At 38.1% G+C, this 24,223-nt stretch overlaps 2 protein-coding genes across 3 annotated transcripts in view; both read left to right on the top strand.

Annotated features, from left to right (window-relative positions):
• The window catches only part of c2cd2l (c2cd2 like), a 43,078-nt gene extending 20,205 nt beyond the window's left edge, over positions 1-22,873 (top strand). The window contains exons 3-15 of one of the 2 annotated variants that reach the window (XM_052114306.1): positions 7,403-7,498; positions 8,701-8,820; positions 9,421-9,534; positions 9,755-9,868; positions 10,153-10,255; positions 14,311-14,443; positions 15,063-15,127; positions 15,321-15,433; positions 15,916-16,072; positions 16,176-16,280; positions 16,757-16,887; positions 20,563-20,797; positions 20,958-22,873. In XM_052114306.1, coding sequence (XP_051970266.1) covers positions 7,403-7,498; positions 8,701-8,820; positions 9,421-9,534; positions 9,755-9,868; positions 10,153-10,255; positions 14,311-14,443; positions 15,063-15,127; positions 15,321-15,433; positions 15,916-16,072; positions 16,176-16,280; positions 16,757-16,887; positions 20,563-20,797; positions 20,958-21,211 — 1,740 coding nt within the window. In that variant the 3' untranslated portion in view covers positions 21,212-22,873. Of the gene's footprint in view, positions 1-7,402; positions 7,499-8,700; positions 8,821-9,420; positions 9,535-9,754; positions 9,869-10,152; positions 10,256-14,310; positions 14,444-15,062; positions 15,128-15,320; positions 15,434-15,915; positions 16,073-16,175; positions 16,281-16,753; positions 16,888-20,562; positions 20,798-20,957 lie in introns of both variants that reach the window. The other variant, XM_052114296.1, reaches the window with a different exon arrangement.
• Positions 22,874-23,396: 523 nt separating this feature from the next.
• Positions 23,397-23,894, top strand: LOC127634713 (histone H2AX). The gene has a single exon (XM_052114369.1). It carries the CDS (start codon positions 23,458-23,460, stop codon positions 23,884-23,886), a length of 429 nt encoding a protein of 142 aa, XP_051970329.1. The 5' UTR covers positions 23,397-23,457; the 3' UTR covers positions 23,887-23,894.
• The last annotated feature ends 329 nt before the right edge of the window (positions 23,895-24,223 follow it).

The raw sequence follows: 24,223 nt of genomic DNA, 5'->3' as shown, positions 1-24,223 counted from the left end.
GATGAATGGAAGGGTCAAGTTATTCTCATCTTTCTTTCACATTGGCTTATGACTATACTGTAGGGCAATAAACCCTACAGATATCACAGATATCAATTAAATGTCACAGCTCAACACTACAAGGCCCACAGCTAAGATGGTACATGACAATTCTCAACATTGTCTTTTATTGTGAGATGGTGTCATGCCTTCTTCCTGTGAGTGCTGGCACCCAGTGAGTGAAATTTGCTCTAAGGAATACGTAAATGCTTGGTTTTTGTGGACTTGGAAGTTGCGTCATGCTGTCTGAACAAGGATATTTTTGGTTGGATCAAATGGTTGGGGTGGTGTGTTTGAAGAGGCCAGAGGGGGACTCAATGCTGGGTGGCTCAAACGTAGAGTGACATTACACTAGTATGGCTAGGAATACACACTGTCCTACACACACACACACACACACACACACAAACAATCTCCTTGATTGAGATACATTTTCAATCACAATACACTTAATATAAAGGGAAAATACACTTACTCATGCTGTGTATCCAAAGATAACTGCATTAAAAAAAAAATAAATAAACTTCAGAGGCATTCAAAGCAATGTATTCATTAGAAAGCATCTCAGTAATTCAGGTGTGAAATGTCTCGAACACAACTGCAAATTCACCATTATTCCTCATCATTCGAAATGTAAATTCAATCCAGCTGACCTGTAACCAAGGAAGTTTGGGTTACGGAATGATAATTTTGAAGGAAAACAGACAAAAATACACTCTGCCATCTTCACTAACATGTGATTTACGCTTCGTTCAACTCTACACAAGGTTGTGGTATTTATAAGAAAAGGGCAGGGTTTAAGTGGACTAAATGATTAGAGAAGTCCTGCATATACCATCAGAGAGAAGTCTGTCATTTCACCGGAAGATCGAGTTATTTAATTTTGATTAATGATTATGTATAAATAAACGATTATGTATAAATAAATTCATTTGATTTCACTGTTGGAACCTGAACAAACTGTGATACAAACGACTGAATAACCTTTCCTCAGTCCTGTATTTGAAAGTGGAGTTTTTACAAATGTATTAAAATGACTTTTTATTAATTTATTTAAATTACTGAACTGATTTATGGAGGTCAGAAATGGTCACAAATGCCTAGTAGCATGCTAACATCCTTCTTCTTTCCCCGGTGTTATTGATACTTTCCCTGGTGTCAGTGCAGGTGTCTGTATAGTGGGTTATAGCTAGTGTTGGATGTGTGAATCATGGGATGATGCCGTGATTTGTTGCTTAGGAGAGAATCTGAAAATTGTGATGTACAACCTCAAATTTTGCATTGATGGTCAGCACACATTTGAACAGGATTTCTTGCATCACACTGCTTTTGTTGTTCTTCTCATTATGTCGCACTACATTCAAAACAGTTCATGAGTTATTGACATTTAAATGTAATAATTTAGCAGACATTTAATATGAAATGTAAATACTGTTAATCATTCATTCTTTTTCACACACACACACACACACACACACACACACACACACACACACACACACACACACATAAAAATAATAATTAATAAATATATTTATATATATATATATATACACTCACCTAAAGGATTATTAGGAACACCATTCTAATACTGTGTTTGACCCCCTTTCGCCTTCAGAACTGCCTTAATTCTACGTGGCATTGATTCAACAAGGTGCTGAAAGCATTCTTTAGAAATGTTGGCCCATATTGATAGGATAGCATCTTGCAGTTGATGGAGATTTGTGGGATGCACATCCAGGGCACTAAGCTCCGTTCCACCACATCCCAAAGATGCTCTATTGGGTTGAGATCTGGTGACTGTGGGGGCCATTTTAGTACAGTGAACTCATTGTCATGTTCAAGAAACCAATTTGAAATGATTCGAGCTTTGTGACATGGTGCATTATCCTGCTGGAAGTAGCCATCAGAGGATGGGTACATGGTGGCCATAAAGGGATGGACATGGTCAGAAACAATGCTCAGGTAGGCCGTGGCATTTAAACGATGCCCAATTGGCACTAAGGGGCCTAAAGTGTGCCAAGAAAACATCCCCCACAGCATTACACCACCACCACCAGCCTGCACAGTGGTAACAAGGCATGATGGATCCATGTTCTCATTCTGTTTACGCCAGTTTCTGACTCTACCATCTGAATGTCTCAACAGAAATCGAGACTCATCAGACCAGGCAACATTTTTCCAGTCTTCAACTGTCCAATTTTGGTGAGCTCTTGCTAATTGCAGCCTCTTTTTCCTATTTGTAGTGGAGATGAGTGGTACCCGGTGGGGTCTTCTGCTGTTGTAGCCCATCCGCCTCAAGGTTGTGCGTGTTGTGGCTTCACAAATGCTTTGCTGAATACCTCGGTTGTAACAAGTGGTTATTTCAGGCAAAGTTGCTCTTCTATCAGCTTGAATCAGTCGGCCCATTCTCCTCTGACCTCTAGCATCAACAAGGCATTTTCGCCCACAGGACTGCCGCATACTGGATGTTTTTCCCTTTTCACACCATTCTTTGTAAACCCTAGAAATGGTTGTGCGTGAAAATCCCAGTAACTGAGAAGATTGTGAAATAGTCAGACCGGCCCGTCTGGCACCAACAACCATGCCACGCTCAAAATTGCTTAAATCACCTTTCTTTCCCATTCTGACATTCAGTTTGGAGTTCAGGAGATTGTCTTGACCAGGACCACACCCCTAAATGCATTGAAGCAACTGCCATGTGATTGGTTGATTAGATAATTGCATTAATGAGAAATTGAACAGGTGTTCCTAATAATCCTTTAGGTGAGTGTATATATACACACACACACACACACACACACACACATAACTTGTAATATTGTAGTTTTATCAAAACAAAAATCAATATAACATTGATTAAAAAAAATGTAATCAAGCCTTTGATTTTTCATTTGTGTATATGTAATTTTGTTATAACAAACAACATAATTGTTGACTGATGATGACATTATGTCCAGCCTTTCCCAGTAAGATTTATTAATTTCTTTTGATCATTATTTTGAATACTACATCAAATTATAAATGTGTCACACCATAATTAAGAAAACAGAATAAGACAATTTATTATGAAAATAGTATTCAAAAGTTTGCATAAGCTCAGATTAACAACAATACAGAAATGAAACATAAATTTAATATTTTTAGATAGTTAACTACTTTTGTTTTTATGTATTCTCTGGAGAAATAAAAAGCATGTCATATCAACCAACTCTATGCAAATGAAGTGGTCCTGTCTCATATGAGCATAGATAATAACCCATGTGGTGTTATGCTAAATTGGATGTGTTTTGACAATGAAATGATCCAGCAAATGATAAAATAGTGTCTTAATTTAACTGTTTACTTACTTTTAATTCAATAGACCTTATTAATGCTAGCACCAACTTTGATTTTTAATGGGAATGAAAACAAGGCAGTGAGGGATAAACTTACAGTCTCTGTGGACAAAACATTGATAAAATATCTGAACAAGAACATTTAGTATACAAAAACTCCAGACAACATGAGTGATCTAGGAGCTTTAAACAGCTTTGTGCCATTGAAGAGATGTTAAGTCTATCCCTCACAGTCTCGTTGTCATTCTCATAAAAAATTATAGAATAAGGTCTAGAGTGTTGACATAAACTTAAATGTGCATTTAGTAATTTGGAGCCAATTTAAAAAGTTTTATACGTTAACAAATTAATTTTGTTTTTGTGAAATTTGATCCAAATGGTGTCACATGAGATGAAGACTGTACTCATAAGAGTTTTCTATAAAAAGTGTTTTATTCTACATGGTGCGGGTCACCCCCTTCAGTATGTTTTGCCATGTTGAAATCACATGACCAATGGTGCTTCACTAAACGATGAAGAAGAGATTCCTCATGCTCATTGGCTGCCACCTGTGTAGATAGATACGTTTGGCTATGCTTAGAACATTGTTGTTTGGTAATGCGAAGAGTGAAAAGATACAGAATGAGCTTTATTTTCCAGTATGCTTACACGTACAAGGAATTTGTTATGGTGACAGGACACAATGGAACATATTATTTATGGTGCTTTAGCTGCAAAGACAACGAGAGATCCAGTAGTTGTACTCACCTCAAATGCCAACATTTTCCAGATGCAAATGATATTCCAAAGCTGACAGGGGCAGCAGAGATCATGCTGATCCACGTCGAAAGATGGCAGTACAGTGTCCTAACACCACTGTAACATTGGTATTTAAAGTACACGAAGAAGAGCAATGCTAACGCTAGTTAGAGAACTTCTGAATGCCCCTTTAAGAAAGCAGTTGAATCCAGGGGTTTAGTTGTAGTTTTCCTCACGCCAGTTAAGGGATTAAGAGAAATCGGCTTAACAAACCCAGATATTTTCACAGAGAATTTATGTGGCCATGTAAAAACATAAGCTGCATTCTTAGAGGTTTTTGAAGAGAGTACAAATGCTTCTGGCTAACTAAGCTAACGCCACCGGATGTACTGCCATATGTATCTATGCCTCAAAAATCTTTTTTTACATCTCTTTAAGTGCATTATGTGCATATTAATCATGTATAGAAATGCATCTGTGGGTGTAAGATGGAGATAGGTGTTAGAAATAATAAACATATGCCACTACGGTAAGGGATTTGTGTTCTCTCTTCCTCCTCTCCAAGAGCTCAGGGGCTGAGCCAGTAAATGCTATCCAGTCACAACTGTCCTCTAATCCCATTGGCTGAGGTACAATGAGACAGAAAGGAACCTATAAATCAATTATAGGTTCTCATATCAAAGCTTTGACATACTTAAAGTCTTACTCTGTATGATTTCCACCTTGTCTTTACTTTACCTGAATATTTACAGTATTTACAAACTGAGATGCGATCGCCGCTCGTAAGGCATGCACTCATACGTTACTCATTCTTGCCGGGGTGGTAGACAGATGTGTTTCTGCTTTGTGTTCTCACAAGCAACAGAAATGTGATCACTGCTCACCATAGTCCTTTGCTCTGCTCACTTTGTCAGATTTTGTATAATCCTGTCAGTAAATGTTGAACCACTTTTTATCTAGCCCACTATGAATACCTCAACATGCAAGGACAATCGGAAAAAGAGAGATTGAGCATTCGCCAGTAAACAAAAAATTTAAAGATTCCACCATCTCCAGAGTGGATCTCGACGATATTATTGCTAAAGGTATTAAGCTAGCACTTGTACTCTGGATTCGGTTGTGGCTTTGACACTAAGAGAAACGATAGACTCTGTACTGACCCCAGCATTGTGTGACCTGCATTTGGATATACAAGCAACCAACGATTCTGTTAAAGAACTAAGAGCAGAAGTTGAAAAGCTAGCCAGCACGGCAAAACAGACACAGGACCGGGTAGATTCTGTTCAAGCAGCTTCATGTGAGGATTGGAGGACAGTCAAAAACTTAAGAAAGTAGCTGGAACAACTTACTGATAAAATTACAGACATTGAAGACAGGAGCAGGAGAAATAACGTACGACTGGTGTGGTTGCCGGAGGGGGCGAAGGGCTCCGATGCAGTTGGCTTCCTCAGAGCTAATCTTTCCAAGTGGATCCCTTTACTGAAAGGCTGCGACATCGAGATTTATTGAGAGCCCATTGCGTGTACAATGGAAGAAAAAGTAACTCTGATCGGCCGTGTACTCTCATCTACTGTGTACTAAGATGTATGACAGGTCAGCAATCCTGAAGAGTGCTCTGCAGGCGTATCCGGTGAAATGTACGCAGGACAATGTCACGCTACTATTTTTTCCTGACTTTAGCCCAGCCACAACTGCAAAGAGAAAGAGCTTCAATCCAGTCTTGAAGAAGATGACAACACTCGGTCAGCAGCCCTTCCTCATCTATCCGGCGGCAATTAAATTGAAAAGTGAGCAGATGATGTTTGACTCTCCTCAAAAAGCGGAGGATTTTGTCAGCTCACTGTCACAGAAGACGTATTCTGAAGCTTTACAAAGCAATGGGAAGAGGTCGGCTACCATCTCCATCTCTTCAGCTCAGCGAGGGGAACTTAGTGATGAGGGTTGTGGTGATTCCATCTGCCCTGGAAAGGACAATAACAAGGTGGCCATGGACACTTGTTAACTGTTTGTTGGAATCCTGTCCTCCTTGTTCTATACGCAGGTTTCCTGAGATTAAAGGAAATGAGAAATTGTGAAAGCTGGCCGCACAACTACTTCAGAGATTTGAGGAAAGAGTAATGCCCTCTGTCCCTCAATCAGAAAATCTGAAGTAATGATACTTGAGCACCCTCTTATATACGCATTTGAATATGTTCTTGATGTGACAAGTTCAAAGTGGCTGTAGTCAGAATATCAGTCATGTCAATTTGAGGATAACAAACATAATTATTTGCACACCCTTATCTTGTCTCATAACACATTAAATCATTTTATGCAGAAGGCCATGAGTAAAATGTATCATATTATGTCTATCAATGACAGCAACTGCTGCAGCAGCATAAGTCAGTGGTTATACTTATGTCTTTTCCATTACCACACTCCTCTCTTGCCAATCATGCTTGGCCAAGGTTTCCCCCTTGCTGCAAATCCTATTGTTGGCAATGGTTTCCTTTTAGTGTGATCATTGCTCCCATCACAATTTTGATGATTGTTTTTTTACGAGCTCATATTAGATTAGTATAAATTTCTACCTGGAGTTTTGTAGTGCTTGGCTAACCATTTTTGAACTGTGGAAGTCTGGCTTGAAGAGGTATGTTGGCAGCTTGTTGTCATGGCAGTCTTCCATGTTCGCCTGAAGAGAATGATGTCATATCCTGACTATGGGATTCGCTGAACAATGTTTTTGGCTAGAGCTAGTGGCGAGTGTGATCGTTATGTGTGTTTGTGAACTAAGAGAGACAGATTGAATGCAGTTTGCATTAATCTCTTTAACCAAGCACAAAATGGCTCTTCCAAAAATGAGTACACTCGCAGAGAAGTTAAATGAGAGAGGAACATATTTCCTACTCAAGAACTCAATTGGTTTTACATTTCAATACCCACTCTTACAGTTCATTGATTTATGCAGTTTCTTAACTAAAAGGGTCGTTTTGTTTTCTGGAATGGTACTTTTTTTAAATAACTGAGAGAGGTGCAGCGCAGGGAAAGTAAAGCAGATGATTTTGCAGTTCTTCCTTTGCCTAATTATTATCTTCCTTTATCCTTATGTGGCTGAGATTTCTGTTTTGAAGCTGAGGTGAAGATTTATGGGTGCACTACCATCAAGATGCTTAGTAAAAACATGCAAATAGACATTTGGCTCAGGAGATATACTCTATCTGAAGCATGCAGTGTGATGACACTCAAGTGTTCAACTCCCTTTCAGCTATTTAATAGCAGATGAACTGACAATTCTCATTTTTTCTCAGAGCTCCATTCAAATCACCTTTGATGACAGTCTTCAACTCCCAAACTCTGCATCCATTGACCATGTGACTCGCACAGACCAATCAGCATGCAGCATGGTAAGCGGTTCAAGGCAGATATTTACTAAGATATGCACTGTAGTACCCATATAAAAGATACTACTTTGCTTGTGCAATCAAATACATTTTGTGTGTGCTTCATTGGTGTATTGTGGGTGATTTACAATGAATAAAAGTGCAAATAGCCTCCTGTAGAAATAGATTGTACACAAGCACATTTAAAGGATCCTTTTGTGGTTATTGTACCTAAAGTTATTCATACAGCTCACTTTCTGGGTTCTGGGTTCCAGTGTTTCTAGTATAATGACTTTATATGATTTCTATAATGTACTTAGTCCTATATGTAAAAATGAAATTCATGTATGTAAATAAAGTAATATACATATGTATTCTGTACATTCTGTACATGTATATATTAATGTCATTTATAATATGTTTATTTATGGGTATATGATATCATCACTCTGAAACCACTGGTATTTAGTGAGAGCTATTTGTGCTGTGCATTTAATCAAAATGCATGGATATGTGAAACTCTTGAATCGTTTTCAGTATGATTTCACCTGAATACATAAATCTAAATAAAAGAAAATATGGTATTATTTGCAACACATATTTACCTCAGATTTTACTAAAATTAAATATGAACCAGGATGCAGAACCTGCCGGAAAAGGTTCAAATATAGACTCTAAAGCGGAATGAGGAGATTGGCAGTATATCCTGTGTACTTTAACTTTGAATATGACAATGTTTTAGGTTCTCTATAATTTTGTGTTCTTAAAATAATTTCAAATATAACTGTGCCAGCAATCCTGCTACAGGTATTCTCTTTTCTCATAGTCAATTACAGAAGCCATAGTTCACATGTTAATCAAATTCCAGTGATATCTATTTGCAGTAATTATTTCTGAAATGTTTTCCAGTCACACTTAATAATTTTCCTTTGAGGGTGATTGGAGAAATGCCCCAAATTCCATATTCATTAGGTGAAACCCACAAAAACTATTTTGTCTTGTGAAAGATGTAATCTTGAGTAGATTTCATTAGTAGATCAGCTCAGAAATGTTTGGAGCGTGCGTTCAAGTTGCCTTAATATAGATTTATAAACATAGTATTTTGACATTATGTACTGTAATATGTGATAGAAGCTTTTGTTTGTGTGTGGTCTATTACTACAAATGCCCTTAATTTTAAGATACCATGTTTTGTCTCTCACTAAGTAAATGACTAACCCTTCCAGGTCCTTCAGTGCAATTGTTCGGTTGACACTATAACGTTCCCGGTGACCGTCACTCAGCAGTCACCTGCAGCCGTTTCCATGAATACCTACCAGATCACAATGCAGCCAATGCTAGTTCAGGTAAAATACAAATTACATGGATTTGCATTGGTGAGTTTGCATCAGTCTGCATAGCTGCACACTCAACTTTCATTAGTCTTATGTCTTCTGCCACTACTCCCATGAATGAGGTTCTCAGTTTGCCAAATTGTTCCATCTCAGTAGCTTAATGTAGATTGTGTGGTTTAGCGGTTATGAATATTGCATTAGATACTCATCTCAAACAAATGACGGCACTTGATGTGCAGTGCCACAGTTTAGTGTTTCATCTCTTGATAGTAAAAAGTGGAGCAGCCATCAATAAATATTTTTCTTTTCCAAATAGAGTATCTTAAAGGGATAGTTTGCTCAAAAATTAAATCCTGATGACATTTTTCTTCTTCGGTGGAACACAAAAGGAAATATTATGCAGAATGACAGTCACCATTCACTTTCATTATATGGAAAAAAGTTACAATGGAAGTGAATGGTGACTGAGGCTTGAATTCCATGTAAGAAAAAAGTTAAATGGGTTTGAAAGAACATGAGGATGAAATTATTTTTGTGTGAACTGTCCCTTTAAGTGCACTGTGCAATAGGAGTACACTATTTAAATAAAATATATTGTTTGGGCTTTTGTAGTTACAGGTCTGCCTTGAGGAAGTGGAGGAAGAGGGTCTCTTTGTGTCCTGGACATTTTCCAAGCAGCCTCAGCTGTCTCTAACTGTAACTCCACGGCAAAGAGTCCAGAAAGAGGTAGGAGAGTAATTTCCATAATATATGTAATGTTACCTTCAACTTAATTGCAACATATTACAATTTGTTCAAAGTTTAAAAAGAAGCTATTTTCACAACACAATAGGCATCTGATGTTTAGAAAACAAATAAATTGAAATAAATTATTCTTCGAAATTACTATGCTTATTTGTGTGTTCAGCGCACTCATTTGTTGTGGTTTGTTTGTTTTTTGCCTTAGGGCTCTGATGTAGAGGTGGACAGTGATATGATTGCTGCACTGGTAGAGGATACACTGTACACAACACACCCTGCGATGATCCTCAACCTGAGAGCCTGTGTATCAAGTCCTGCGGTAAAATACCTAATACAATTCACTAGTATCGACTGCTTTATCACACAGCAGGTGTTATGACCATAGAGTTTGAAACTGTACTCTGTGACAGAGCCATGAGGATACTGTATGTTTTGGTTTGGTTTGAAAAAATGCTTGTGCTTAATGTATGACGCCCTCATCAGTCGAACCTTCTGTACAAAATATACAATACATACATTTAAAGTCAACAAAAATGAGGAAGGATAACTTAATAAAATATATGTGACTTCCATGTTATAAAATATTCACATTCCTATTTATAGTTTCCACGGGAGAAGCAGATTGGTGGTCTGAACTCTCCATCTCAGAGCATGCCTGTCAGACGGATTCTGGTACAGCAACTCAAAGCAACAAATGTCAAAAAAGGTATAAATTTTATTAATTAATGTGATACTTTACCTCACAAAATTATTTAAATATTCTTACTCCAAAAATTTGTATTTGATGTACATTTTATCACATTCATATATGTGACCACCACCCAGAGCAAGTCTGTGAAAAGGCTTAACATACTCAGTTATTCAGCGTATTGACCCTGACTACCACCCCTGGAGTCACGAGTTCGAATACAGGGTGTGCTGAGTGACTCCTGCCAGGTCTCCTAAGCAATCAAATTGGCCCGGTTGCTAGGTAGGGTAGAATCACATGGGATAACCTCCTCTTGGTCGCGATTAGTGGTTCTCCCTCTCAATGGGGTGCATGGTGAGTTGTACGTGGATCGCGGAGGGTAGCATGAGCCTCCACATGCGGAGTCTCCGCGGTGTCATGCATGATGAGCCACGTGATAAGATGCGTGGATTGACGGTTTCAGAAGCAGAGGCAACTGAGACTTGTCCTCCGCCACCCGGATTGAAGTGAGTAACCATGCCACCACAAGTACCTACTTAGTAGTGGGAAATGGGCATTCCAATTTGGGAGAAAAGAGGATAAAAAAAAATAAAAAAATCATACTCCATTATTTCTGTTTAAGCAAAATCCAAACACAGAAAGAGGTGATAAAAGTAATAAAGATCGCAATATATCACAATTTTTACACTAAACATAAAGAACCATTAGATCTTGACCCAGATATTGATATAATATTGTATCTCCAGGTCCATACTACAGTGGACCAGGGTTATACAACACAACAAAAGTAGTAAAGATGCTTACACATACAAGGAATTTGTCTTGGTGACAGAAGCTTCCAGTGCACACACAATACAACAACACGACAGAGATAATAATTTAAAAAAAAAAAAAAAAAAAAGAAAAATATATATATATATATATATATATATATTAGGGCTGTCAATCAATACAAATTTTTAATCGAATTAAATACATGGTGTCCCGATTAATTAATCGCAATTAAATGCATATACAAATATTTGCTGAGAAAGCCCCTCATATAACAATAATTCAATATATAATGATGAAATAATTATAAAGTTATCTTTAAATATTTAAAAATTATATATATACAGGTGAAACTCGAAAAATTCGAATATCGTGCAAAAGTTCATTAATTTCAGTAATTCAACTTAAAAGGTGAAACTAATATATTATATAGACTCATTACAAGCAAAGTAAGATATTTCAAGCCTTTATTTGATATAATTTTGATGATTATGGCTTACAGCTTATGAAAACCCCAAATTCAGAATCTCAGAAAATTAGAATATTGTGAAAAGGTTCAGTATTGTAGGCTCAAAGTGTCACACTCTAATCAGCTAAACACCTGCAAAGGGTTCCTGAGCCTTTAAATGGTCTCTCAGTCTGGTTCAGTTGAATTCACAATCATGGGGAAGACTGCTGACCTGACAGTTGTGCAGAAAACCATCATTGACACCCTCCACAAGGAGGGAAAGCCTCAAAAGGTAATTGCAAAAGAAGTTGGATGTTCTCAAAGTGCTGTATCAAAGCACATTAATAGAAAGTTAAATGGAAGGGAAAAGTGTGGAAGAAAAAGGTGCACAAGCAGCAGGGATGACCGTAGCCTGGAGAGGATTGTCAGGAAAAGGCCATTCAAATGTGTGGGGAGCTTCACAAGGAGTGGACTGAGGCTGGAGTTACTGCATCAAGAGCCACCACACACAGACGGGTCCTGGACATGGGCTTCAAATGTCAAACGTCTTACCTGGGCTAAAGAAAAAAAGAACTGGTCTGTTGCTCAGTGGTCCAAAGTCCTCTTTTCTGATGAGAGCAAATTTTGCATCTCATTTGGAAACCAAGGTCCCAGAGTCTGGAGGAAGAATGGAGAGGCACACAATCCAAGATGCTTGAAGTCCAGTGTGAAGTTTCCACAGTCTGTGTTGGTTTGGGGAGCCATGTCATCGGCTGGTGTTGGTCCACTGTGCTTTATTAAGTCCAGAGTCAACGCAGCCGTCTACCGGGACATTTTAGAGCACTTCATGCTTCCTTCAGCAGACAAGCTTTATGGAGATGCTGACTTCATTTTCCAGCAGGACTTGGCACCTGCCCACACTGCCAAAAGTACCAAAACCTGGTTCAATGACCATGGTATTACTGTGCTTGATTGGCCAGCAAACTCGCTTGACCTGAACCCCATAGAGAATCTATGGGGCATTGCCAAGAGAAAGATGAGAGACATGAGACCAAACAATGCAGAAGAGCTGAAGGCCGCTATTGAAGCATCTTGGTCTTCCATAACACCTCAGCAGTGCCACAGGCTGATAGCATCCATGCCACGCCGCATTGAGGCAGTAATTAATGCAAAAGGGGCCCAAACCAAGTACTGAGTACATATGCATGATTATACTTTTCAGAGGGCCGACATTTCTGTATTTAAAATCCTTTTTTTATTGATTTCATGTAATATTCTAATTTTCTGAGATTCTGAATTTGGGGTTTTCATAAGCTGTAGGCCATAATCATAAAAATTATATCAAATAAAGGCTTGAAATATCTTACTTTGCTTGTAATGAGTCTATATAATATATTAGTTTCACCTTTTAAGTTGAATTACTGAAATTAATGAACTTTTGCACGATATTCTAATTTTTAGAGTTTCACCTGTATATATATATACATATATATATATATATATATATATATATAATAAAATAAAACGTGAATAGAAATATAAGTATATATATAAATACATATGTACAAATACAAATCTGTTAATGGCAGAAGAGGTAGTGTATGTTAGATAAACATAAATAGACTAAGCTGTATATTGCACATAAATATTGCTCAGTGGGGCAGTTTTAACTGTTCATGAGATGGATATATGTTTTTTTGTGCCGGAAGATTCTGGTGCTCTGTAGCGCCGGCCAGAAGGCAACAGTTCAAAAAGGTAGTGGGCTGGGTGAGTGGGGCATTTATTTTTCATGCAAATAAAAGCTAAAAACAAATGGGAAGTAAACCACTACACAATGAAATGAAGCCACAACAAAACATGAATATGCCACAACTCAACAGAAATGCCACAGCACATTAGAAGTAAATCACAGCACAGCAAAATTAAGCCACAACACAATAGAAATAAGCTACAATACAGGAAATAAACCACAACACAACTGAAGAGTCACAACACAACTGTAATAACTGCAACACAATGGAATTAAACGGTTAGTTCACCCAAAAATGAAAATTCTCTGATAATGTACTCATCCTCATGCCATCCCAGATGTGTATTACTTACTTTCATCTGCTGAACACTAACAAAGATTTTTAGAAGAATATCTCAGCTCTGTAGGTTCATACAATGCAAGTGAATGGGTGCCATAAATTTGAAGCTCCAAAATCCACATAAGGACAAAATAAAAGTAATGCAGACAACTCTGTTGGTTAAATCCACATCTTCTAAAGTGATATGATAGGTTTGGGTGAGAAACAGATCAATATGTATGTCTTTTTTCCTTCATTTTCACTTTCTCCTGTTTTTGGTGATTCACATTCTTCATGCATACATTTTGAGAGAATGTTCATTTTTGGGTGAACTATCCCTTTAAGCCACAATGTAGTTAAGGTCAAATTAAATCTTGATCTCACCTGGATTGAGTCAGAACTGCCAAACAAATTAAAAGTTTAAAAGTGTTTAAAAATTATTTATTTTCTGTTAATTATGTTGTGTTGTAGCTTATTTCCAATGCATTGTGGTTTATTTCTGTTGTGTTGTGGCTTAAAATCGTTGTGCTGTGATGTATTTCCATTTGTGTTTTCAACTTTTTTTTGCTTTGCTAATTTTGTTGTGTTGTGCACCCCTGCGCCACCGTACCCCTTGATTGTCACCCCTAAAAAACAGCTGCTTTGATAACAGATAGATCTGATCAAACATTCAAATCTGCCTGTAAATATTACTTTACAGTGTAAATATTGGAGCAGTTTTTGTGAGGTCTCTGCACTTATATGATGCAGGTTGTCATTTCGTTTTCTTTTTTTTTTTCAAAATTATTTTCTTAACCCTGTCCCAGGATTACAGACTCATGCAGGAGAGCTTTGTTGTGTTCTGAGTCTGGACACTCCCTCTATTGAGCGAAGAACAGGCTTCCTTACTCCATTCCCTAGTCCTGGAGCAGCCGTGCACTGGACTGAAGAATTTACACTGTAAGCACCTAATTATTCTACCATTCTGTTACTGATTGTGAAGAAAGGCTGATATACTAGATCAAAGTAATGACTGTGAAATGGAACCTTCTGAGTGAAGTTTTGACATACATAACTTAAGAAAGGTCTCTTATAATGTTTTTTGTTTTGTTTACACAAATAGTTAAAACTGCTTTTTTTGAGTTAATACCATCAATTTAAGGTCAACTTTAACACTTTAACATCAACAACTATAGTGTGTTTTCATCAAATTCCTTCTAGTATTGGCTGTCTTTTTGACATGAATGAAGGTGTGAAGCCCTAAGCAGCACCACCAATGGCTCTGTAAATATGTTCAGCCAACTTTCAAGGAAACTAAGAGCTATTATTTGCCATATCAACACATCACCATTTCCTGTGTTGCCAATTACCAGATTGGTCAATTTATTTCTAATGGCCAGCATACAGATGCTGTGGAGCCGAAAGGGATTAGTAGTCTGCTGGCATTATGCAGTCATTTAATTACCTAAAATCCAATTCCAGCTGACATACTTCAATCTACGTCATCTCCAATTCAGTATCATAAATAAGAACCATGTTTAGTTGTGTTCATGCTGTTTTATTTTGTCTTATCTTTTAGGGACTTAGGACCAGAAACCAAAGAACTCAAAGTAAGGCTTGTAGAGAGAAACGGCACAGGAGAGCGTGAGTCACTTATTAATGCCTTGCATTCAATAGCCCATCTAAGATTACAGAAGCACATTTCTTGATATTAAATTAATTTGTCCTGATTTATTTAGCTGTCTTGTATTTCACTGCATGATATTCATGTTTTCTGTCAGTAAAGTCATTTTTGGTTGCATGATAAAAATGTTCTTTTTTTTTTCTTATTTGACAGAGTTTTTACCTGGTTGTGCTTCCTTACCACTGGATCTCTCTAAAAACGGACAACACAAGCTGTCCATCGCTCCAGGTTACGGTCTTGCGCCAACTGCTATTGTAACACTAGAGGTGCGCAGCATCTTTTTCAGTGGGACAGAAATTAGGATGCAGTACACAGGGCATGTGCTCACATTTTGGAACACTCTTATAAGTGCCACTTCTAAATGTCAATGTGAATTATTTACTAGAAAACATATCTTCTTTCAATGGCCTACTCAGGGAACTGAGCACTCAATTTGTCTCTGATTAACTCGATAACCAGATTATTTCTTTATTTAACCTAGTACTTCAGTTCACACGTTACACACATTATCTTAAAAGTTCCAATGAATGGTACAAAAAAACATGGAGTAATAATCATTGTGTTTGTGAACACATGGGCAAAGCCGCTCAGAACTTTTAGGGAGATGGTGATGTTTGTGGCTGTACTAACCCTAATAGTTTAGTAGCAGTTCTGTAAATGCAAATAAAGGAATATTTTTTTTAATCTATTTTAAGAAAGCATGTTTTCTGACTGTATAATGCAATGATCATATGTTTTTGCTCTACAGCTGTTGTATTTGGAGTCCAGTGAAAAAACAGCTCCTCTGCGGTCTTCAGTCACCCCCTCAAAGAAAGTGGATGTGGACCGTACTATCATGCCCGATGGCACTGTTGTCACCACAGTGACCACCATCCAGTCTAGACTAAAACTGGACCGTAAACCAGGTAAAGGCCACATTACTCTGCTGTTCTAAGTCTGAAATGTTCCAATACCACAGAAGTGACTAGGCAGTTTTAGCCTATCCTGTTTCTTCATCTATAATTCCAGGAGACTCTCCGTCTAGGTCTCCCTCAAAGGTGGAGGTGACTGAAAAGACTCCCGCTGTGCTCACTTCCAGCTTGCAGAGCACAAATCCCAGCCCAACACCCAGCAGTGAGTTCTATTCAGATTCACATTTGGCCTTAAGATGATTAAATGCACCTTTTATAACCCCTTTGTGTAATTAACTTGTCAGGGTTCCAACAGTCATGGAAAATCTGGAAATATCAGAAAAAAATAAAAGAGTGCTATTTGCAGGCTGAAAAAATCATGGAACCTTATAGTCTTAAAAGTGGGGGAAACAGTAATGGGCATTTCTATAGTCAATATAATGTTTTATTTTTATCTGGCTAGACTTATTTCTAATGTATTTATTTGGCTAGAAATTACTCTTTGAGTGAGTTCTAAAAATCCTGTATGAATGCTTGGAAATTCATAGAAAACCATGGAAATTTATTAGTTAAAAGGTATGCAAAGTTCATAATTTTCACACATTTTTACTCTATTTTTAACATATAATACATATGAAGGAATCTGGGAAAGTTTGTGACCCTGTTGTGTTTGTGTGTATTTGTGCTATTCCCAAGCAGAAGGCACCCTCCCTAATGGGCTGGACCCCATAGCTGAAACCGCCATCCGGCAACTGACCGAGTCGGCCAGCAAGCCACCCAAGAAGACACCTACGAAACGCAGCACTCTCATCATATCTGGGGTGTCAAAGGTCAGTCTGAACATTATCTAAACAGAGATTTCTAATCAGTATCATAAAAACATCCAGGTTACATTGAGCCAAACATCCAGGGAACGGATCACCAGAACAGTCTCTTTGGAGCTTCCCCATGGGTAATTTATTTGTTTAGTCATCTCTTTCCCTTACATTATCTTGAAGTAATACTCCGTAGGTAATTCTCACAAACATAAGCTGTGTCCCAAATGACGCACTATAAACTAAGCATTAACAATATACACAATGCACTCAGCTTTGTAGTGTATGCATTTTAAAAGTGTAGTATCATCCCATATGGAACACATTACATATTTTTTTACTAGACGGAAACGTTCGCCGTTTAACAGATGAAGGAAGTGATGTTTCGAATGCACACAATGTGTTGCCGCTAGCTTTATCTTTAGCGTGTAGCCAACCTCAGTTCAACACTTGTATCTCAATCAATGTATGAATTCACACAGCGTGTAGTGATGTTAAAGCATTCATTTTTAAGGTTCTGTCTTCACTGAAGTTTTGCTAGTTGCTACATTCTCCATTATTTACAATTGTTTTGTCAGACCAGTAACGCAGCCGCGAGCGCTGAGTGCATGAAGTTTCTCACATTCCACACTCCATTTTGATGGCTGAAGAAGTGCATTGTCCGGGTACTTAAAGTACACTTCTTTTTGTTGCACTTTCAGTTTTAACATACCACTCACACCAGGCGCGTCACTATACCCCTTTTACTGGGGCATGTGCCCCAGTATAAATCTGCTGTGCCCCAGTAAAAGCTCACGTTTGAGTTTTAATAATTTACTTTATTTGTCAGTGCATTCATTTAGATTGATAATCCCGGAAAAAACAAACTGATCTATCTAAATGCAACACAGTAACCCACCCAATCAACGCTTGTAAAAGCAACGCGGTTTAACCGAAAACACAAATCTGATGCATGCTCGCAGAAATCCATGTCCGTGCGGCGCACGCCTGTGCGCTTGCTGTAACTAAAGTCACTGCAGCGCGCACAGCCACACACACAAGTCCAGGGGCCGGTTGCACCAGCTATACGTACATTGCAACTTAGCCTAGTTGTGGCGTAAATGGGCACTAATAGTCACAAATGTACGCGCTACTAAACATTTGAGTGTTGCACCATTAAACTTAGGTAGAAGGTAACCCTACATATAAACAACATATTTATGGAAGCCACGACCATGGTTGGAATAAAAAAGCAGACTCATTTAATGACATCAATGCTCATGTTTTGCGTGATAGTCAATAATCATTGCAACATATATTATGATGTTGGCATTTACACTCGTTTACATTTACAATGAACCTGTTCTAACGGTGCAGTTTTCACTGTGCGTCGTCTGGTGTCAAGTGCCAACATATACGAATATATAAGATATTAGCCTGTTGTATTAGCATTTATTTATCACCCCTTATTTATTTTAGATACAGTTCCTATATATTGTTATTTGCACAGGGCAAATATACAATTAATTAAATAAAATTTTATTACGTATCATGTTTTAATGGGGATATAATTTATTACAGCTGACAGTTACACGAGCAAACAAGGTTTGAACATTAACCATAGCGAGATAAAACATAAATTCACAGCTTTTTAACACTTCTGTGTATAAATTTGAAGGCTTTTTATTGGATCAATACAGGTAAACGTCATATTATGTGACTACGCATTACTTTACGGAGAGCTTGCAACCTACTAGTTAAGTCTTGCCTTAAGAACAGGTGGTGCAACCAAATTAAGCACTGACTTAGTTACAAACTAACTAGTAAGCCCTTAATGTGAACTTTACCTCCTAACTTATGTGAGAATTTGCGCACAGCTGGTGCAACCCTACCCAGGTGTCGGCACACAAGTCAGAATTGAGTTAGGCTTTGAAAACATGATGAAACTAAAGTAAATTTCTAAATAATACCGATGGTCTTATTTTGACATACATTATTGGCTCCTGTATACAGATGGACATCAGAAAATTATTTGGACAAAGCAGGGATAGGAAACAGAAAGGAGTGATGAGTTTGTTGTAGGTAAACAAACTACATGATAAACAAACTACATCCTCAGCTGTCAGAGTCAGGTTTCAGACATCAGATGAAAAAGCATCAAGTCTCAGGAAAACCTCTGTCAAGTCTGTGGAATTGCAGGGAAAATAAAAACAAAAATTGTGTTCTGGGTTACTGTCTTTGATTATGAAAACAATGAATCAAACTTTCGGATATAAAATAAATTTAATTCACTAGCGCTAGTTTAGGACACTACATAAACAGTTGTCAGTGACTATGGCTGCTGTGTGCTAATTACCTAGCGACTAAAAAGGACTATAGTTTGGCTTGTTTTTAGTTGTTGTTGCAAGTAAACTTAATGAGTTAAAACGTCAGTTTAACAGCCAATTGTGTTAGCTAGCTAGTTATTAATTTATAGAAACGACAGTTCTGCGTTTATAAAGTTAGAGATAGCTCAGCTAGTTTCACAAGCTAGCAACCAAACTCAGCCTGTTTAGCTACCAACTCTGCCTAGCGACCAACTCTCTGTTCATTCTTTTTGTCTAAATCCATTTCGTCTGAGGCCATTTTGTCTGACGTTGGATAATGCAATTCCATAGACTTACTTGAATGCAAATGTGCAATAAAGTAAAAAAAAAATAATTTTTAATCCTTTTAAAAATAATCTTTTTACATAAGTTTTCTCTGGTTTTGTTATTGCATATACAGTGTGTACATTTTATGCCATAAAACATGTTGAGAATGTTCATGTACAGTATGTTGAAGATATTTAAATATTTTCATAAGGATTCATATCTCTACATGTTTACCTTTCCCAGTACTTGGTACAGTGTAGGAATAGTGGGTTAAGCAAGGTTTTGTATAGTGCATTGTGTTGCACACTTCTTGCACACAGCAGGCTTTGAAAAAGAAAAAAAAAGCAATATGAGTAATGGGGGTCCTGTGCCCCAGTAGACCTTTATGTCTAGCAATGCCCCAGACTCACACTACTTACAGAACAATATGACAGAATCAGGGCAGTTTCTGAGCATGTGGTAGCCCTAAGCGAAATCCTACTTGGGGGCCCCCTTTAAGTGAGCCATACAGCTGCCTGAGTCTTGCAGCTTTTATTGAACAATAAAAAAACTTTGACCGTGGTATGCGGGGCCCCCTGGTGGCTTGGGGGCCCTAAGCAGCTGCTTAAAACTATAAATGGCTCTGCATGGAATAGTCTAGATGTGTGTGGTTTGGGAATGCACATATATACTTTAGGCGATGCTATGAGGTCTATAACATTAATATACTATATATATAATATAACTAATATTAACTTAATTTTAAATGTTATATGCTAATCTATATGATAAGCTAGGTTTATAGTTTGAGTTAGAAAATAACAAGGTTATCTAAATGTCATCATAATTTAGTCATCTTCTATAATCTGATAATCATATTTTGCACATCTTACATATCATGAATTATCAGAACATACTGATCCTCACGTAGGTGACAAATTGTTTGTAGTTTCAAATTCAGAACCTAAACAAACAGGGTTCACCGAAAGGCTGATGGGAAGCTGCTTTTGCAAGTTAGAAAGCACCCAGTGTTTTTCAGTCAGTGTCATCTGTACACGATGTTCACTGTGTAAAAACTAATTTTCTGTCCGTCCCACAGGTCCCCATTACTGAGGATGACTCCTTATCAGTGGGCTATGCCGCAGCTATGGACGCAGCTCTACAGGGGGCGCATTCTTCCAGCGGAGCCTTGAACCAGCACGGAGCTTCTGCGCATCAGGAAACAGACGAGACCACTCCATCTGATGTGTCAGAGCGGCCCTCTGTGGATGACGTTGAATCAGAGACAGGATCGACCGAAGGGCTAGAGACACGCAGCCTCAAAGACCACAAAGGTACAGAAGCCACTCATATTTGAATGGGAGGTTCTATGGAGAGGTTTTTTTCCCCAAGTATATAAATATTTTTAAATAAAATGCATGTATTCTTTCTATTTCTTTTATGTGCTTATATTTCATAACATTGAAAATGTAGCTTTTTTATGTTCTATTTCAGTGGGATTCCTTCGCAGTGGTACCAAGCTACTGTTCCGCAGAAAACACAGAGAGAAAGACCCCAGTTTTAGTCAGTCCCATGAAGATGTCTCCAACCTGGGCAATGACTCCTCCACAGCATCCTGCTCCTCAACCAGCCGTAAGAAGTCTGGAAGCTTCTCTCGTCGCCTCATCAAACGCTTCTCGTTCCGTTCATCCAAGACAAAGGGCAAATCTAGCACTGCCAATGGAGGAGCCAGCGCTGCAGACAACTAAAGAGAGAAACTGAGAGAGACGAGGTGCGGGCACCAGTCAAATGAGTGTAAAATTGGCTCCAGAATGAGTTATTTATCTGACTGTCCACCAGCCTGGGGTAACTTCATACTTCAGACCAAAATGTTCCCAGCCAGCCAGCCTTTGGTGTCCTCTGCCTGGAACATCATCCCTCAAATATGGCCACATCTTTACAGGATGAAAAAAATCAACTATCTATGGAAAATATAAATATTTGCTGGTCTAAATAAATGTAGATAAGGCTGCTATTGTGGATGAACAAGCGTGTGAACAAACTTGAGAAACTCAAATGGAGAGGGTGTCATGCGGTGACGGTTATCGAGCACAAGGGGGCGACACAGACCAATGACTATTAATGCCTCCAACGCTGTTGATATGTGTCGTTTTTCTTTTTCTTTTATTTCATCAGTTGCACTTTGGATCTTAATCTGATTGTTTACAATGCTGGGGAGCTCTTAATTTTTCGTTTTTATCATGTTTGTGTATCGTTTACTTTTTTCGGCACTGGTTTATGTCTCATGAGCACATTATGAGCATTTCAAGGGTGTGATATGATACTATATGACATGGTGAGCTTTGTTCTCGTTTTGCTGTTGCTATAGCATTTTAGATCAAGAGATATTGTTCCCTGTTTTCAAATAGTGGTACGTTTGACTTACATGTGGGTTAATAATCTTTTTTATTATTATTAATGTTTCTATTGGTTTAAGAAGAAAAAAAAAACGGTCATAACTGTAGGCATCTCGCACAAAATTATGTTTGCGTGTTTTGGTTGTACAAGTACAAGCCCTTCATATGACAAAAGGGAATCACCACAGGAAAACTACGTTTGTGTATGTTTATAAAATATTCCACAAATCATTGTAAATGAACAATTTCTCGGACCACATCAGGCTGACTTTGCAGGGGAAAGTGTTATTTTCTAGGTGCACGTGAAAACAATTAAAGCTCAGGGGATATTATAAAGGTGATCAATAACGTTTAATCACTTTATTTTTACAAATATCGCTTATTGAGCTAAACCTTTTCCCAGTATACTTCCCTTTTTCCTCCGGTTTTCATTTAGTTGCAAATAACTTATCCAGAGGGAACGGGAATCCTCGCGCGTTTTATTCAAGCATGAGTATAATTTTAGTCGTAAAAACATCACATAATTGTTTTATTACAATATGGAGCTGGATTGTTTACTGTTTTCTGTTTATGTAAACTACTAAGGAAACGCTTCCGGGTCTCTGCCCCCATTGCACAAGACTCCTTGCAATATTTCAGCATATCGTTTAATCAAAACATTTGGACGTTTCAGAGCTCTGAAGTTAATTATGACAGGGAAACGCATTTGGAATTGCTTTATGCTTTTTCTCGCAGTTTACACATCAATGGCAAAGCCCCTGTTTGCTAGAACTCCTTGAACACATTGAGCCTGAGAGAACTAATAAAGCTTGAATTATGTTATAATATGACCTGAAAGCGATAAAAGCGAACAATCTGAAACGGAGGAAGTGGACTTCCCAAGGTATAGGGAGCTTTTGCATTATTGTGGTCAATTTGATGTTTAATTTATTCAGAATAAATTATTTTTAAAAATGCATTACCCTTTCTTTTCTATCCATTTATTTATTTATTATTTATTTACAATGGGGATCTGGCATGTATAACGAAAATATAGTTTGCAAGTTTTATAATTGCTGTTAAATAATTTAAAAATGTATTCATTGATAAGTTGCCGTAATGTATCTTTTTAATCGAGAAAAAAAAATATACAGAGAGACAACATAAGAGAGTAAACGAAAAGGATCTGAGTTTTCTTCTATAAATGGTTAATCAATCATTCCTTAAAATATTCCGGCAAAATTGTCTTAAAATTCAGAGGGAATTCTTTCAATTGGTTTGAATTTGCCGCCCAAATTTGATTGACAGCAACATACACCACTGGTGGCGCAGAGAAAACCTACAAACCAATGAGCTCGCGCACATGTAGTGGCTCTCCGATTGGTACTTTAGTTTACGCTGTTTATGCATGGAAAGGATCGAGCCAATAGGGGATCACATCCGCTCTAGGGTTGGCTCTGCAAGCCAATCAGGTCCGGGTTTCACAGTGTTTAGCCAATCAAACGTGTAGGCGGAGCTACAGAGCCCGCCTTCGGCCAATCTATAAATACTGCAGCAACTCATCAGAATACCCCACTGATTTCGTCTCTGTAGTAAAGAGGAAAATCAACGTGAACAACATGTCTGGAAGAGGTAAAACCGGAGGAAAAGCCCGCGCTAAGGCAAAGACTCGCAGTTCCCGTGCTGGTCTACAGTTTCCCGTTGGCCGTGTTCACCGTCTTCTGCGGAAAGGCAACTATGCTGAAAGGGTGGGCGCTGGTGCTCCCGTCTACTTGGCGGCTGTTCTCGAGTACCTCACCGCTGAAATTCTCGAGTTGGCGGGAAACGCTGCAAGAGACAATAAGAAGACTCGTATCATTCCTCGTCATCTTCAGCTGGCTGTTCGTAACGACGAGGAGCTGAACAAATTGCTCGGTGGAGTGACAATCGCCCAGGGTGGTGTTCTCCCCAACATCCAGGCCGTGCTCTTGCCCAAGAAGGCTGGCCAGTCTGTCCCCAGCTCTGGGAAATCGGGAAAGAAAGCATCTTCCCAGTCGCAGGAGTATTAATAAATACACTGACCAGTCTTGAACTAGTTTCATTCACTCAACGGCCCTTTTAAGGGCCACCCAATTCGTCCAAAAAGAGCTTGTTCCTTATTGACTGTGATCGCATGTGTTTGTGACTTGCTTATACCAATTTTTAAACTTTTTTTTTTTTAAACCTGTCTGTAGTTGTTGTAATCGAAAAATACTGTATAGGAATTAACAGTCAAACTAAAAGCCTACTACGTAGTGTACATAATGTATGTAGAGGCACAAAAGTTTGTTTTTATTTTTTTAATCCAGAACAATTTTATAAATATGCTGATTCAAAACGTAAAAATTGGTGTATTGCTTACACAAA

This window comes from Xyrauchen texanus, chromosome 4 (genome assembly GCF_025860055.1).
Source record: "Xyrauchen texanus isolate HMW12.3.18 chromosome 4, RBS_HiC_50CHRs, whole genome shotgun sequence".
Taxonomy (NCBI): Eukaryota; Metazoa; Chordata; class Actinopteri; order Cypriniformes; family Catostomidae; genus Xyrauchen; species Xyrauchen texanus.
The sequence above is the reverse complement of the archived record's forward strand: the minus strand, read 5'-3'. Positions and strand labels throughout refer to the sequence as shown.